Below are 15,153 nucleotides of genomic sequence, written 5' to 3'. Positions count from 1 at the left end.
GTGCAGTTGATGTGTGGAGTAACAGTTTATTGGTACACTGGAGAAAACCAGTTTTCCCTTCCCAGCAGGTATCAGTTGCAAATATCTTCCTGGTCAGGAGTGGGACTTGGTGACCACTTACCCTTCTTACTGCTGGGATTTTGTCTGGTTTGAATTTGTGCAGGTCTTGTGTGTGCTGACACAGTCTCTGTGTGTTCATGTTTATCCATCCCGTTGTGTATCCTCCACCGATTCGGCATCATCCCTTCTTCCACATAGATCCATGAGCCTTGAGGGAGGGTTTGGATGATGATATTCCCTTTAGGACTGTCTGACCCAAAATTTCACTCTCTGTAGATTGCCCAGTTGTGGGTCCACATGCTGGTCTCCGTCTGCGGCAGGAGGCAGCTCTTCTGATGAGTGCTGAGTACGGGACTAATCTATGTTAGTGTTAGTTGTTCGTCTCCCGTATTCCTCCAAGTTCTGTTCTTAATCTCTGCATTCTAATTCCTCTCAAACATACCCCCCCTCTTATTTGTTGAAGTTTGTACCCATAAGCCATAATTAAGACAACTTAGAGGCAAGTATAGACGACACTAGTTCTATAGTATGTCATTTGGGATGAATATGTGTCTATGTGTGCTGTCAGGGCCGAGCAAGTGTGGGATTGTCTAACAGGAAAAAGCGTTCACAGCAAGGTTTCAAATTCCCTGGTTCACATTCATTTGGCTCTCTTTTTGTGCATGTGACCTTGAGCAGGTATCTTAACCACTCTTACCCCAAGCTAGGGATAATGAAAGTGCCTGCCTCGCTGTTGTAAGGGATCCGTAAGCTATGTAAAATGATTCAGTGTGTGTTAAAATATGTTTTGTGAGCTTTGCACAGGCAGCAGCTTATGGCAGTTTTATTCATTCATGAATCTACACATCTAGGACAGTGCTGAGCATAAAATAGATGCTCAATAAATACACTGTCGGGTGAATGAATATGTGAATGAATACAGAGCGTTCTATATAGAAAATGTAGAATGAAGAAGAGCATAGGCTTAGTCACTTTAGCAGGCAAAGTAGTCAGAGGCTGCCCAGCTTTGTGATGGGGTGCTCAGCTTGGGGACACATTAGAAATGCTTAGACACCCATTTTTTGTTTCCTTCTCTCCCTCCTCCCCCTCTTCCTTCTCCTTGTGCTGAGGGCTGAATCTATGGCCCTACACATGCTAGGCCTGTATTCATTCTACCCCTGAGCTGCATTCTAGTCTCCTGAGAAACTTTTAAAGGCACCAACTCAAACTCCACGGTGGCCAGTCGTTCAGGATCCCGTTCTTGCTGTTTTGGAAGAAATCACCATAGAGTAACAAAGTCCGGATTCCATGGGTGTATGGTTCTGAAGATTCAATCCTGAAGTGATTTTCTGATTGACTTAACACACCTTAGGGGCCTAAGCTCAACCTTTGTATCAATAATAATTATATCCTTGAAATGTGTTGAGACACATTTAAAATAGCCAAAAACTACTTTGAATTCATATGCAAGCAAGAATAAGATTTTGGCTCAAGTGGAACAGTTTGTTCCACTACATAAATCACAGGTGGGGTATTTACCTTTATGTGGGGCTTGGAATTGGTTCTTACTGTGTGGACGATTAGCATTGCAGGCTGTTTATTTAGATCAACTAAGAAGCAGTATGGGTTGCCCTGGATAAAAGTAACTAAGGTCTCTGTGACATAGGGAAAACACACCAACACACACACACATACACACACACACATACACATGCACACACACACATACAAACACACACAGTGAATAGCATGTGTCTTTTGTGTGTATTTCAGATACTGGGTATTGAACTCAGAGCCTCACATACTGGCCAAGTACTCTACCCCTGAGCTGCAGTGCCAGACCCCCCCCCCCAGGTACTTGGGAAGTACAATCAAGAAACAGAGTAACTTTTTAGATAGCTGGCACATCTCTAGAATGTTGAGATGAATCCCTCAGTATCTCTTGTCAGTCTTTAGAGATTCTGGCCAAAGTGAAATCTCCATTTTCTGGCATTTTCCCACTTGGTATATAGGAGCTCCATCTCATCCTCATGGATTAGACCCCACAGAGAGTGTGTTGGCTCAGGTGTGGATGGCTTGAATTTGGGAGCCATATAAAGTTGAGATGGGAGAAGACTGAAATTTAGAAATGGACCCCAAGAGGGTACCATGCTGGATAATCAGTCTTGAGTGTCTTTCCATTTTGTTTTTGAAGAATATTTATGCTACGTGTCTTTGGGTGAGTACAGTATAAAAAGTTAATACCCTTGACTGGGGCCTTTAATCCCAGCACTTGGGAGGCAGGGACAGGAGGATTTCTGTGAGTGTGAGGTCAGCCTGTTCTACATGGTATGTTCAGGCCAGCCAGCTAACCAGCGGTGCATGGTGAGACCTAAAAACATTAATACCATCACAATGTGTCCTTTATGAAGAGAACAATGAAATGCTATTTAGTGATCATACCAGGAAGATGAGCTAATTTGCTGTCTCCAAGGTTAGATTGTCTTTTTCTCTTGGTTCTTTAGTTTTTGATCCTCTCCTTCCTTCCCTGCCTTCCTCTCTTCCACCTTTCCTTCTACCCTTGCTTTCTTTCTCTTTTTTTTTTTCTCTTGAGATGGCTTGGTCCAGGCCATGGAAAACCTTAACTTGGTGATCCTCCTGCTTCTGCTTCTCCAGTGCTAGATTTATAAGCATGTGCTCTCAGGCCTAGTACTCCCTAGATTTATCAAGACTGGAGTCTACTTCATTTGCATCTATCTATCTATCTATCTATCTATCTATCTATCTATCTATCTATCTTCTATCTATCATCTATTTATCATCTGTCTATCTATCATCGATCGATCTATCTATCATCTATCTATCTATCTATCTATCTATCTATCTATCTATCTATCTATCTATCTATCTTCTGTCTATCTATCATCTATTTATCATCTGTCTATCTATCATTGATCGATCTATCTATTATCTATCTATCTATCTATCTATCTATCTTATCTATCTATCTATCTATCTATCTATCTATCTATCTATCTATCTATCTATCTATCTTTTGGTGTTTAGAGAATCTCCCTATGTGTGCAGTCCAAGTTGGCCTTGAGTATACTGCCCTCCCGGCTGTGCCTTGGCCTTCTGAATGCTGGGATTGGAACTCTGGCACGTGCCACCATGCCCAGCTGCATTTATTTTCAAAGAGCTGCGTTGAAGGACTTTGGGCCCTCTCAGCAAAGAGCATCTCAGAAGTATAAAGCCTGGGATGCTATTCAAATCATCCTAATTGGATTTCTCAAGCCCTGATCTAATCAGCAAGCTGGTTTTGCTTAGCTTCCTGGTCAAGTTCATTCATTAATTCAGAAAGCATTTATTGAATATTTGTAGACTTTACCCCTGGGCTAGATGTAACAGGATTAGTGGATGAATGGAGCCCTGTCCTTTAGGAGTTTATAGTCTTCCCGAATGAAGGAAAGAGTATTTCTATTATTATAGAAAGCTGTTTAAGATGTAAGATGCCTTTTGTACTTGAAATGTGTTAGCAGTATTTCATGTCAGGTAATTGACATTAACTGTGACTTTATGCTCTGGAAACCACATTATGAAGTATTTTCTTTTCATATTTATTTCACAGTTAATATCACAGTTCTTTTCAGACATGCTCTTGTGAGAATACTCACTCCCCACAAAGTGACGCTGTGAACTTAATAGAATTGTTGGCATTTCACACTTCACAGTCTGTGCATTTGGGAAGATTCTGAGCGGGAAGAAAGATGAAAAGTTGAACCCCCATTTATTGTTTTATTGGAGCGAATTGTCACATAATACTACAGCCATCACCCCTTCCATCAAGTTCCACCAAGTTTTGCTAGAATTTCCTGTCATTTTCCGCCACCATGATGGATGTAAATAGAAAACTAACACTGGTTTTAGTTGAGGTCTCAGATATAATGAGATTCTTCTACTCTTTAAAGGCAAATGTTCATTCATGTATGAACTGTTAAAAAATGATTTTATGCTATTTAGAAGAGTGGAGAGCTGAAATCAGAAGTGCCTTTCCGTGCTCCAATATTTTCTAATTATGATTTTTCTGTGTTTCTTATATTTACTTTTCTAAGATGCACTTTTGGTCACAGACTGGAGCTGCCCTCAATGCCTCTTACTCATTTTCCCCTCTGATTAATGTTTGTAACATGCAACACACACACACACACACACACACACACACACACACACACACACACACGCTACTTTCTTCTGTTAATGTTACAAATTCAACCTCCATGATAAATGAGAAGTAATCAAAAGACATAGTTGCTTCTGTGCACAGGCTGGAAAAGGGTCTGCTTCAACTGAAGTCCCAGAGAAGTACCATGCTGAGCTCTCAAGGCGCAGTGATGTTCTGTATTGTGTGGCTGCCTTGCCTCCCGAGTCAGTGGTTTGGGTAGTTTGCTGCTGGGTCAGGAGTGGTTCCTAGTTATGAAGGGTGACCATAGTTTGTCTGTCACAGTCCACAGTTGCCTGGAAGCTGAGCTCATTTACTCTTTATTTCTCTCTTCCTCCTCCTCTTCCTCCTCCTTCCACCTCTTATCCTCTCTCTCTTCTTTTTTCTAATCACAGCTCTCTGAAATGTGAAACTCTGCAAGACTTGCTTTTATCTCATTCATCTAAAATGTAAGAGTTCCTCTGCTGTCAGCAAGGACTTTGTGCTTGGGTATTAGTGGTGTGTGTGTGTGTGTGTGTGTGTGTGTGTATCAAGCCTAAACCCAAGGTTGATTTTCATTTCCTCCCTCATTTTTTTCCTCCCTCCCTCCTTCCCTCTATCTCTTCCTTCCTCCCTTCCTTCTCTCCCTCCTTCCTTTTGCCCCCAAGTCCCAAATAATATTTCAACCAGGCACTTTCACACATACTTTCACTTTCATTTAAGTCTTGCTGAGTTGCCCAGGCTATCCTCAAACTTGCTATGGAGCCCAAATTTTAAAATTATAATCCCCCTGCCTCAACCTCTTACTGTTATATTTTTTTAAACACTTAGATTTAGACCCAAAGGTGGAAACTGTAGTTCCTGAATTCACAAAAATATGCTTTTGTTAATGGCGAAAACTGGTTTAGCATTGATGGTGGTGGTGGGGCTTCGAATCTAGAGAAAAAAACCCTAAGAGACATGCCATAGAAAGTCATTCAACGTGGGAGCAAAGGATTGCTCTAGAAGATTCTCAGTCTTCTCTCTTCACCTCTTTGTTTCTTACATCATGTTAGACTATCTCAGCACCTTCGAATGTTTCCTTACCTTTTATATTCCAAGTCAGAGTCTTGCTGTGCATCCCAGAATAGCCTTGAACTTTCTGTCTTCAGATCCTCCTGCACTGTGTCCTTAGCTTTGCTGGATTCCAGGCCCACGTCACCACACCTAGCCACTGTTCCTTTTCTAAGACTATGACTGGAGGCTGTGGCATCTACTTTGATGCGAGAAAGCAAAACTGGTGTTGTTAATTACCTATCTTCCTTCAAGGCTTCTACCCTTGTGATGAGTTTGGGGAATATATAGGTCAAATGTGTTCCATGCATCCTGCTGGAGCATTGGAAAAAATTGCCAGCAATCTTGTAATAATTTCCAACTGCTGAAGACCCGTTTCTGGAACTTCCTGGTGAGGACTCCAAGAGACCCTAAAAGAAAAGAGAGCCAGACAGACACCTGTTGAGTTCTGACATACACAGAGGCCAGTGCTGGCATATGTCCACCCTTGAGTGTGGAGAACTCCTGGTCTTGCTTACTCTCACCAGTTCCATTCCTGGATGGAGTCTGTCAGGTCAGGGAACATGCAGAGAGGCCAGCTGCCCTTTAGGGTATAGCACACTTTGTCCCGTCTGCTCCTAGCCCTTCATCTTTCCAGTGTAAGTGCCTTTCTCCTTGGAGGTACTGCATGGGGGGAGGGGGCGTTCACAGTAGCTGTTCTCTTGTGGCTTCCTTCTGCTTCTCTTGTTGTGGGTCTTCTTGCCTGTGTTGAGGGGTCCTGAAGAAACATGGGCTCTTCCTTGTCAGATGCAAATCGGTCTTTTCACACACCGAGAGCTTTCACATGGGCAGTGGTTCTCTGCGTGGAGAAGGAGGATGCTCTCAGGGGAAGGGAGGAAGAACAAACTCCCATTGGTAACCAGCCTGAACAGCGCTGTTCTGGGCAGCGGGATTACCGAGAGAACTTTGTTTATATTTCCTCTCTGGCAACTTTAGTTTCTTTCCAAGTACTACACGTATCCACCCCACATCCATTTCTGTAAGTGGAGAGGCTCCCCTCTCGCCCTACACCCTGAAAAGAAGTTGGGCTTTTAGCGTCTGGCCTCATAGCCTATACAAAGCAGCTGCCTCTAATGTCCTGATCTTGGGAGAGTTGCCCCTCTCTAATCCCAGCAGAGGTGTGTCTCCGCACAGTCCTACGGAATATCAGACATTAGAGAATCACTTGGATCACTCGGGTACAGTTCCTGCCCCACAAGGAGCTATGAGCTCTGCACAACATTCTCATGTTTGTGTGTCCTTATATATGTATGCATTTATTTATGAATTTATTTTCTTGCTATAGGAAAGCCATCTCCCGGACGGGCCTCCAGCATCTGGCGCCTGCACATCCTCTCGGCCTTCCTGTGGCAAATGGTCCAGCGAAGGAGCCTAGGGCCACTCTGGACTGGAGCGTAGGTGTCTACTGTTTTTTTTTTTGGTTTTTTCCCCTCAAGCTAATTTTTACTTGTATGCTGTGTCTTTCTCACCTCGCCCTCAGGATTCCGTAAGTCAGAACACACCTACTGAGAGTCTTCAGTGGTCAAGTTAATGAGATCATTAACAGTGGGCTGAAAGCCGTTGTCCCCACCTGAAACCCCGCTCAAGGCTGCTCTTCTGTTCTGCAACAATGATCAGGCTCATCCCTCTCCTTTCCAGCTTAGCGGAGGGAGCCATGGGAGAAAGGAGGGGAATATTTATTTCTTTTAGCCAACTAAAACATAAAAATCATGTGAATTTGCGGTATGCTATGTGGTATTTCAACACATGGGCACAATGTGCAATGTTTAAATCGGGGCAAAGTAGATCTACCTAGACATTTATCATCAGTTAGTTATGTTGCAAATATTCTAACTCCTTTTTTCTAGCCTTCTGCAAAAGAAGTACACTAAACTGTTATTGTTTGTGGCTACCCTGCTATGAAATTGTATCTACCTATGATTTAATATCCATTGAAGAATCTTTCCTTCGATTATCTAACCACTGTCTCTCCCAGCATCTGGTAACAACCATCTTGCTCTCAGTAATATTTCATATATAAGTGAGATTGCATGACGCTCCACTTCCTGTACCTCACCTATTTGGCTAAACCCAAAAGCCTCTAATTCCATCTATGCTGCAAATGAAAGGTTTTCCTTTTTCTGTGTGGATAAATAATATTCCTGTCTATATATGCACCACATTTTTTGACAGATAATATGATATTTTATTGAATTTAAAAATAACACCCTTAGCAAAGGTCACGGGCTATAAAAAGTAAGCTCTGATTTTCACGTTGCCCTAAATGGGTTTTTAATTTCGACTAAGATTTAAAGGCATGTCTGTTTTCGTGCCTGTGTATAGATGGGAAAATCTTCTTTCCACACTCTTTCAACTTGGCAGAATTGAAATCCTGTAGAGGGACTTATTGTCGGGGGATTTGGTAGATGCTTCTGTCATAAGCCAATAACACAGTCTCACAAACAGAAAAAGCATTGCCCAGCGGCAAGTGTGACTTGGCCTCGGCTTCCCAAGGGGGAAAATGGGAAATGTTCATTTCCTCCTTGCTGCTGTTAGAGCTAAAATTATTAGAACAATAGCTAAATATTATTGGTACAAACATAATGTTAGAATTCTTTCTCCTGCCACTAAGTTGTCTGAGTGTTTGCTAGACCCAGGAAAAATGCCATTGCAAACACTTCCTGCCTTAGTTCCTGCTTCTAAATAACATTGTAACATATACAGTCGCCCAAGACTTTTAATCATATGAAATGAAAAGGGGTTGACAGACTCTTCTTTATAGTACTGGGTATTGAACCCAGGGCCTCAGATAAGCTAGGCAAGCACTCTGCCATTGAACACTATCCCAAACCCTTATTAGAGAAAGGTGTCTCTCCCAGTAGCCCAGGCTAGCTCAGAACACACTCTGTAACCCAAGCCGACCTTGAACTCCTGAGCCTTTTAATCTAACCTCCCAAAGAGTTGGATTCTAGACATGTGCCACTCGGTCCAGCTCCCCGACTCTTTATATTAGCCTTTCCAACAATGTAAGAAACCTTAGCGAAATCACAGTCTAGGTTTTACTTCTGGTGTAAATTTCTTTCGCCTTTAAGTTTTTCAATCTCTTATATGAAGAGAATATTCACACCCTCCACTGGCCTTCATATGTTCTCAGTGAGCTTGTTCAGCATTTTCTTTGCATCCAGTACCTCTTTCCACCTGTCACCAGTAAATACAAGCACATGTACATGTCCCGTGTCCCATCCTTTTGTGGGAGGAGGGGTGGGTGTGCACATGGGTGTGAAGGCTAGAGGTCTACCTCGGGTGTCATAGTGCCCAAGAGAGTCCTCAAGCACTACCTTCTTCTTCTTCTTCTTCTTCTTCTTCTTCTTCTTCTTCTTCTTCTTCTTCTTCTTCTTCTTCTTCTTCTTCTTCTTCTTCTTCTTCTTCTTCTTCTTCTTCAAGCTAGGGTTCGCATTGGCTTGAAATTTGATGAATAGGCTAGGCTTGTTGGCTGGTTTGGGAGCCCCAGTAGTCCGCCTGTCTCTTCCTCCCAAGTTCTGGGCTCTTTTGTTGATGGACACTCACAGTTGCTTCCGTTTCCTGACTGCTGTGAAGAGTGTTCAGTGAACAAGGCAGATGTGTCTCTTACTTATGCAAATCGAAGGATTTTCATTTCCTTTGGATACAGACCTGGGAGTGAGATGGCTAAGTCAGACTGTGGTTTCACTTTTGATGCTTTTCCCGAGCATCCATTGTGTTCTTGTGGCTGTGTCTGCTACTGTTCCCCCCACCAACATGTTGGGTTCCCTTTCTCAACATCCTCTACAGGACATGTTAGCTTCTATCCAATGGGAGCCATTCTTAGCAAAGGTAGGGTGGTTCCATTGTAGTTTTGATCTGTATTTCCACTATTATTAGTGATGTTTACTGTTTAAAAATCTCTCCGCTGGTAGCTTGCATGTCTTCTTTTCAGGCATGTTGGTTTAGACCTACCACCCAGGCCTTAACTCTGTTACCTGCTATCTTTGCTGTGTAGAAGTGTTTGAGTTTTATATGACCCTGCTTGCTTGTTTTTCCTTTGTTTCTTGTACTTTTGGGGCCTCTTTAGAAAGTCCATCCTGTCAAAGTATCCTGAATCCTGTCTCCTGCATTTTCACGCAGTGTCAAGTGTCCTGTATTTTCTTCTTAATAGCGTCAGCTCTTATATTTAAGTATTCAGTCTGTTTAAGTTGGCGAGAGATAGCTGTCTATCATCATTCTTGGCTTGTGGGCATCCATCTTTATCTAACATCATTCTCCGCTTATAGAAAGAATCATTGTGTCATCATGAAAAGTATCATATTAGAAAGGCTGTCTATCATTTCTCCAGCACATGTCCTCATCCCTTTGTTTAAGCCCAACTGCCTATGGATGTGCGTTTAAAGTGTGTCTGCCACAGTGGAATCTCCTATGCACTCGGACATTGTTTTCTGGCCCAGCCAATGCTACCATCCTTGTTTTGCATTCTGGGCAGGTTCCTTGGTATTAAGAGGGTAATGAAGATGTGGTTTAAATGGAGCTAAAAATCCATGGATAGAAAGAAATAAACAGTGGGAACCCAACACAGCAATGCCTGGGCCAGGAGAGTTCACAGTGGAAGCAGGGAGAGCCACTGAGATATGAGAAAGGACCCTCTCTAGTCCTGGCTGATGTTGAAAACAGTTATCAACAAACGCTTTTACTAAGTGTCCTGCCTAAGCCAGCATTAGACTAGCAGGCAGTATTTTCTGATTCTCATGGAAAGGTGTACACTGTAGCATTCATTCAAGCTGTATTTTTGGCTGGTGGTGGGAGGCTCTGGATACGCAATAGGGGCCGAGCAAATAGGAGCTCAGGCTAGGTGTGTTGTGGTCTTTTGTTCTTCTCCTTTCCTCCCTGATGATTCTGGGCACCCTGTAATGGTGTTCTGCTGAAAGTCCAGTAGGAAAGCAAAGAGAAGGACACGCCCTTCTGGGAGACTCAGATGTGGCTCTGGAACAGATGCGTCCCTTGGCATTGTTATCAGTGGCAGCAGACAGAAGTCAGCGGTGGCCAGTTACCCAACTGCACAGAATGTTCAGGAAGGAGGAGAGGGTTAGGTGTATTTCAGTGTCCTCTGGCTTTTTCTGTAAGAGTTTAAATGACTCAGACTGGTTTTTAAAATACTGGCCTTTTTCTGCCAGGTACACTGTGTATTAACTGACCCTTCTGCTTAAGAGTCCAAATGAGGAATTGGGGAATTTTCTTGTTTTGCATAAAGCACAGGAAGGGTTTTCAGGCTTGAGCATCCATCTGCAACAACCCTGTCTTTTGGTTCTCTCCCTCCCTTCCTCTTTTCTTCCCTTTCTACTTCTTCCCTCCCTAGGCCCTGATATCTCTTATTTAGGCCATTTCACACATTCCAATTACTGTGTACATTCCTTTGTTCATAGTGAGTCATCTTGCAAACAGAACCAACGTAGAGCTTTTTGTTTGGCTTATCTGAGGTCTTGTTAGGTCTCTAGTTTCCCGAAGAGCTAGGCAGTGTGTTTGTTTTCTCTTCGAAGTGGAGAGTACAGGACAGCCTAAGGGCTGCCTGGTTCCTGATTCTGGGACATGAATGGATTGTGACTCCTCTGCTGGGTCAATAAGAAGTGAACTTACTCTTGGAAACTGATGGGCACTCAGATCATCTCTAGTTCCTGAAAGGCTTGTTAAACACGACTCCAAAGCCAACTCGTAAAAGAAACCAATAGGACCTGTTTTAATGCCAAGTGACCCCCCTTTTCAGGTTCTTCTTACTGTGTAGCGCAGGGAGGTAGATTATCACGCACAAAGAAAGGCCTGGTCTTCCCCCTCCTACTAGTGGCCTCTCTTCACCCTGCCAGAAACAACCAGGAGAGGCTGTTCCCTTGGATACCATTAAGACACATGTCAGCCAAGCCAGTTTGGGAGGAAATAAGCTAAATTACTAGAATGGGGAGGAAGTGATGTTCAAAATAGAAACCAAAAATATTCGTCTCCTGGGCTGGAGTCCAAGCTCTCCATTTGGAGTGAGTTAGCCCATTTAGAAGTGTGTCGGTGCCACAGATAATATGTGTCTTCTTAAATGTCGCATGCCTCCTCTGCAAAGGTGACTCAATTTACAATTAGAGCTCGCCTCTGTTTTTAAGATTGTAGCCAGTAATACTGGAGGTAGTTCTCGCTTCTGTCCCCACTGTTTTTTAATTTTGCTTTGCCCATTAAGCCGCCTGGAGCAAGCCACAGGCCAGTGTGGGGGGTGGGCAACAGAGCTCATGTCAATCATAAGTCCACCATCATCCGCTCTGAGTCTCTTTCATTTCTTCACCCGACCACATCCCGCCACCCAGCGTTCCCTAGAAAACAGAACTTCAGCTCGAACAAAACCAGCTCAACTCCCCCCACCCCCAATCCACACCAGCATTCCTTTCCTCTAGCGGATGACATTCAGCAAAGACGGGCTTGCTCCCCAGCAGGTCGGAACAGCACAGTTGGTACATTGCCTCACAGTTCAGTTCAGGGACAAGATCAGGGAACCAGAGTCTTCACACAGAGATGCTTTAAACTAGGTTAGGAAATTAGGTCACTTTATCTCTTTAGAAACCTTGAATGAAAAGCCAGGAAGCAGCTGGGGGCATGTGTGTGTGTGTGAATGCCAGTGTGTCTGCCAACATGAGTGTGTGTGTGTGTCCTTACACATGTGAGTGTTTTCTGCATGTCTTCTCATGCCAGCCCTGTTCTGAGTGTGAGGTGTCAGGTTTGGTGACATCATCACAGCCCCTCCTGCCTCCCATACTCTTGTCTCTCATCCTTATTTCAAAAAACTGAGGCAATGAGAAAATAAGAAAAATACCTCACATAAATCAGTGCGACGATGCCTCTGGTCTTGGATAGCTATGTCATCGTGGGACCGATCTACTGTGATTGGTTATCTATATTTTCTGAGTTCAGGGTAATTTAAGAGATAGCACTATATAATTACTGTTTATCATTCCTGCAGCAATATTCCTAACAAAAACAAACTAAGGAAGAGTTTATCTGATATGTGGTTTAAGAAGCCATCCATTCAGTCCGTCATGACAGGGAAGGCTGGTTGCTGGCCAAGGAGGCAGCTGGTCACACTGTGTCCACACCAGGAAGCAGGGAGAGATGAACTCTGTGCTCAGGGACTCTAGTCCATGGGATGGTGTATGGACATTTTTGGATTGGTCTTCCTATGACAATTAACCAATTTAGAAACTCCCTCACAGACAGGCACAGGGCTTGTCTTCTAGGTGATCATAGATTGTGTCAATTTGGCAACCAGGATCAACAGCCAAAATTGCTTGGCTTCTCAGAGGAATCACAGATTTCTTAGCTCCCTGGGTCTGCAGTGTCTTGATCCAAATGCTCTGACACTCGGGAAGTGATGGTTTAACGCTCTTTAGTGGAGGCAGATGTGAGCCACAGATTATAAATATAATTTTAAGTATAAAATATAAATATAAAAATAAATATAAATAATGTAGGGAGTCACGTTAAGACAATGTGAGTCAACAGGGGGACCCAACTTTAGAACCATGTTTTGTCTCACCTGCTCGACCCCAAAGGCTGTCATTCAATATTGAAGGGACAGATGGTGACTATATGGGGACTTTAGACTCATTTTTCACGCTCAGTCTTTAAACTGTGGCTTCTGTGTTGATGGCACAGCTTAGTCAATGCTGACTTCATTCCCAGTGTTCAGCAGCCGTCTTCCACAGCTCTTGTGTGCACCATCCAAGGCACGTGGCCACCTATTACTAACTTGCATGTTTTCAGGCAGTCTGCCCTTAATATTCAAAAAACTTTTCAAGGATATTTGTAAGGAAAATATCATTTGTAACTCCAATTATTTAAAAACGTTTCTAATCACATATCTTTGTTGGTCTGGGTTATTTGATTCTGGTGCATATGCACTACCTCTTTGGCTTACATTTTTTGAGGCAGAATCTCAGTATCTTAGGCTGACCTGCAACTTATTAGGTAGCCCAGACCCACCTTGAACTTTTAGCATTTCTCCTGTCTCAACTCCTGGACGCTGGAATTGCTTATGTGTATCTATATGCCTCGCTCCTGCTGGTGTACTTATTCTACATATTATTTAATCTATAACACTCCCCTATATTTATACTTTTTTATCTGTAATCATTGCTTGGATTTTTGCTGAACTTGGGCAAGTAATAATATTTATCCATTTGTGTCTGTGTAACATTTATATATGTATATATAATCATATATATACATATATAGAGGATCATAAATATATCTATTGTGTAAATATGCATGCAAGGATCACAGCTGAGTGTTGGTGTGAGTGAGTGCATATGTGCACATGTGCTTGTACACGTGTGTGTCTGTCTGTCTGTCTGTCTGTCTGTCTGTGAATCTATCCAGGGAGATTTGTCTCCATATTCAAAAGACCATAAAAAAATGCTATCTCTTAAAAATCAGGTAGTTACTTTTCTGTTTTCCTGAAATGGATAGTTTTTGAGCTGCATATTATTTAAGATGTCATTTCAAGGAAGATTTGTATAAAGGAAGCAAGAAAGGTGTTCCCAGCTGGGAAGGATAATCAACAAATCATGGCACCAGAAATAAAATATGATTAAAGAACAGTAATAAGGGAGACACATAAGATAAGGATAGATTGGTTGGCAGGCCTGGTGCAAGGTCTAGAGTGCCAGACTGAATGTGGCCTTCATTTCGTGAGTAACAGACACTCAGGTAAGCATTCAGAACACGGAGGGGCACAATCATAGGTGTATTTTAAGGGAACCGAGTGTATGACAGTGTAAAATTAGCCAGAGCATTTATCAGAAGAAACTGGGACTCTATTATATTTGCTGTCTAGTGGATACTAAGGACGCTGGATACAGACTCAGGCACAAAAGGAAACCTAGACAAAAGAACCAAGAGAAAAGTCTGCATTCCTTGCGGATAAAGTAGGCTGCTGTGAAGAAGAGGCTCGGATGTGTAACGTGGAAATATAGAGTTGTTTCCCTCTCACCCACGCCGTAGACCAGGACTAGTCTAGGTGGTTAGATTGAGCCAGACTCCTCACAGTTATTCACGGGCAGACACTGACCGCTATGTTGACATCTCAAGGGGGTTTCTAAAATTATCCGAAAGGCTGGTCATCCCAGTAAGTCACTGTGGCTGAAGAAACGAGTTGATCCCTCCAGGTAGATATGAGGGACCCTGCCTGGAACCTCTGCTCCTGGTCTTTTGTTTAATACTTGCTTTCACGGCCACTCCCAACTGCAAGGGAAGCTGGGAAATTAGATCTAGCTATATGTTCAAGAAGAGGAGAAAAATGATTTTGATGAATGGCAGTCTCCGTCACGATGACCAAGAAAAGAAATTTGAAAAATGTCAGGATATATGGATTAAGGAGAAGAGGGAAATTCAGAAAGCGAAAGCAACATGATTAAAAAGAAAAGGAAAGAAAACCTACGAACTCCTTATCACGGGCACACTCTTGACATATTTTGTTCGTGCGCTGAACTTTCCCAGTGACCCTGGGATAGAGGAGCATTTATTTTTATAATTTTACTGATAAATGAACTGGGGTTTAGGGAAATGAGAGGGTCCTGAATCGTGTGACTACTAAGTAGCCTATCTACTTTATAACAGAGCTCGTGTTATTAGATCACACTAAGGAGTCAGAAGAAAGGTAGACAGCAAGCCAAAGCCAGTCACGTGTTAGTTCATCCTAATGCTGACAGCACCCAGGTATCCTTCATGCAGAATTCAGGAGTGAGGACCACTCTCACTTCTAACATTAGGTAGGATTTAGGAATCTCTGAGACTGGACTGAGGATGAATTCACTAGGTAAGCATGCGTA

The 15,153-nt window shown here is 42.9% G+C and overlaps 1 protein-coding gene across 9 annotated transcripts in view; it reads left to right on the top strand.

Annotated features, from left to right (window-relative positions):
* The window catches only part of Dgki (diacylglycerol kinase iota), a 450,455-nt gene that overhangs the window by 141,195 nt on the left and 294,107 nt on the right, over positions 1 to 15,153 (top strand). For all 9 annotated transcript variants that reach the window (XM_075953818.1, XM_075953817.1, XM_075953819.1 and 6 more), the window contains exon 2: positions 6,594 to 6,702. In XM_075953818.1, the coding sequence (XP_075809933.1) occupies positions 6,594 to 6,702 (109 nt within the window). The remainder of the gene's footprint in view (positions 1 to 6,593; positions 6,703 to 15,153) is intronic.

The sequence above is a fragment of the Microtus pennsylvanicus genome, chromosome 19 (genome assembly GCF_037038515.1).
Source record: "Microtus pennsylvanicus isolate mMicPen1 chromosome 19, mMicPen1.hap1, whole genome shotgun sequence".
NCBI classification, from domain to species: Eukaryota; Metazoa; Chordata; class Mammalia; order Rodentia; family Cricetidae; genus Microtus; species Microtus pennsylvanicus.
The sequence above is the reverse complement of the archived record's forward strand: the minus strand, read 5'-3'. Positions and strand labels throughout refer to the sequence as shown.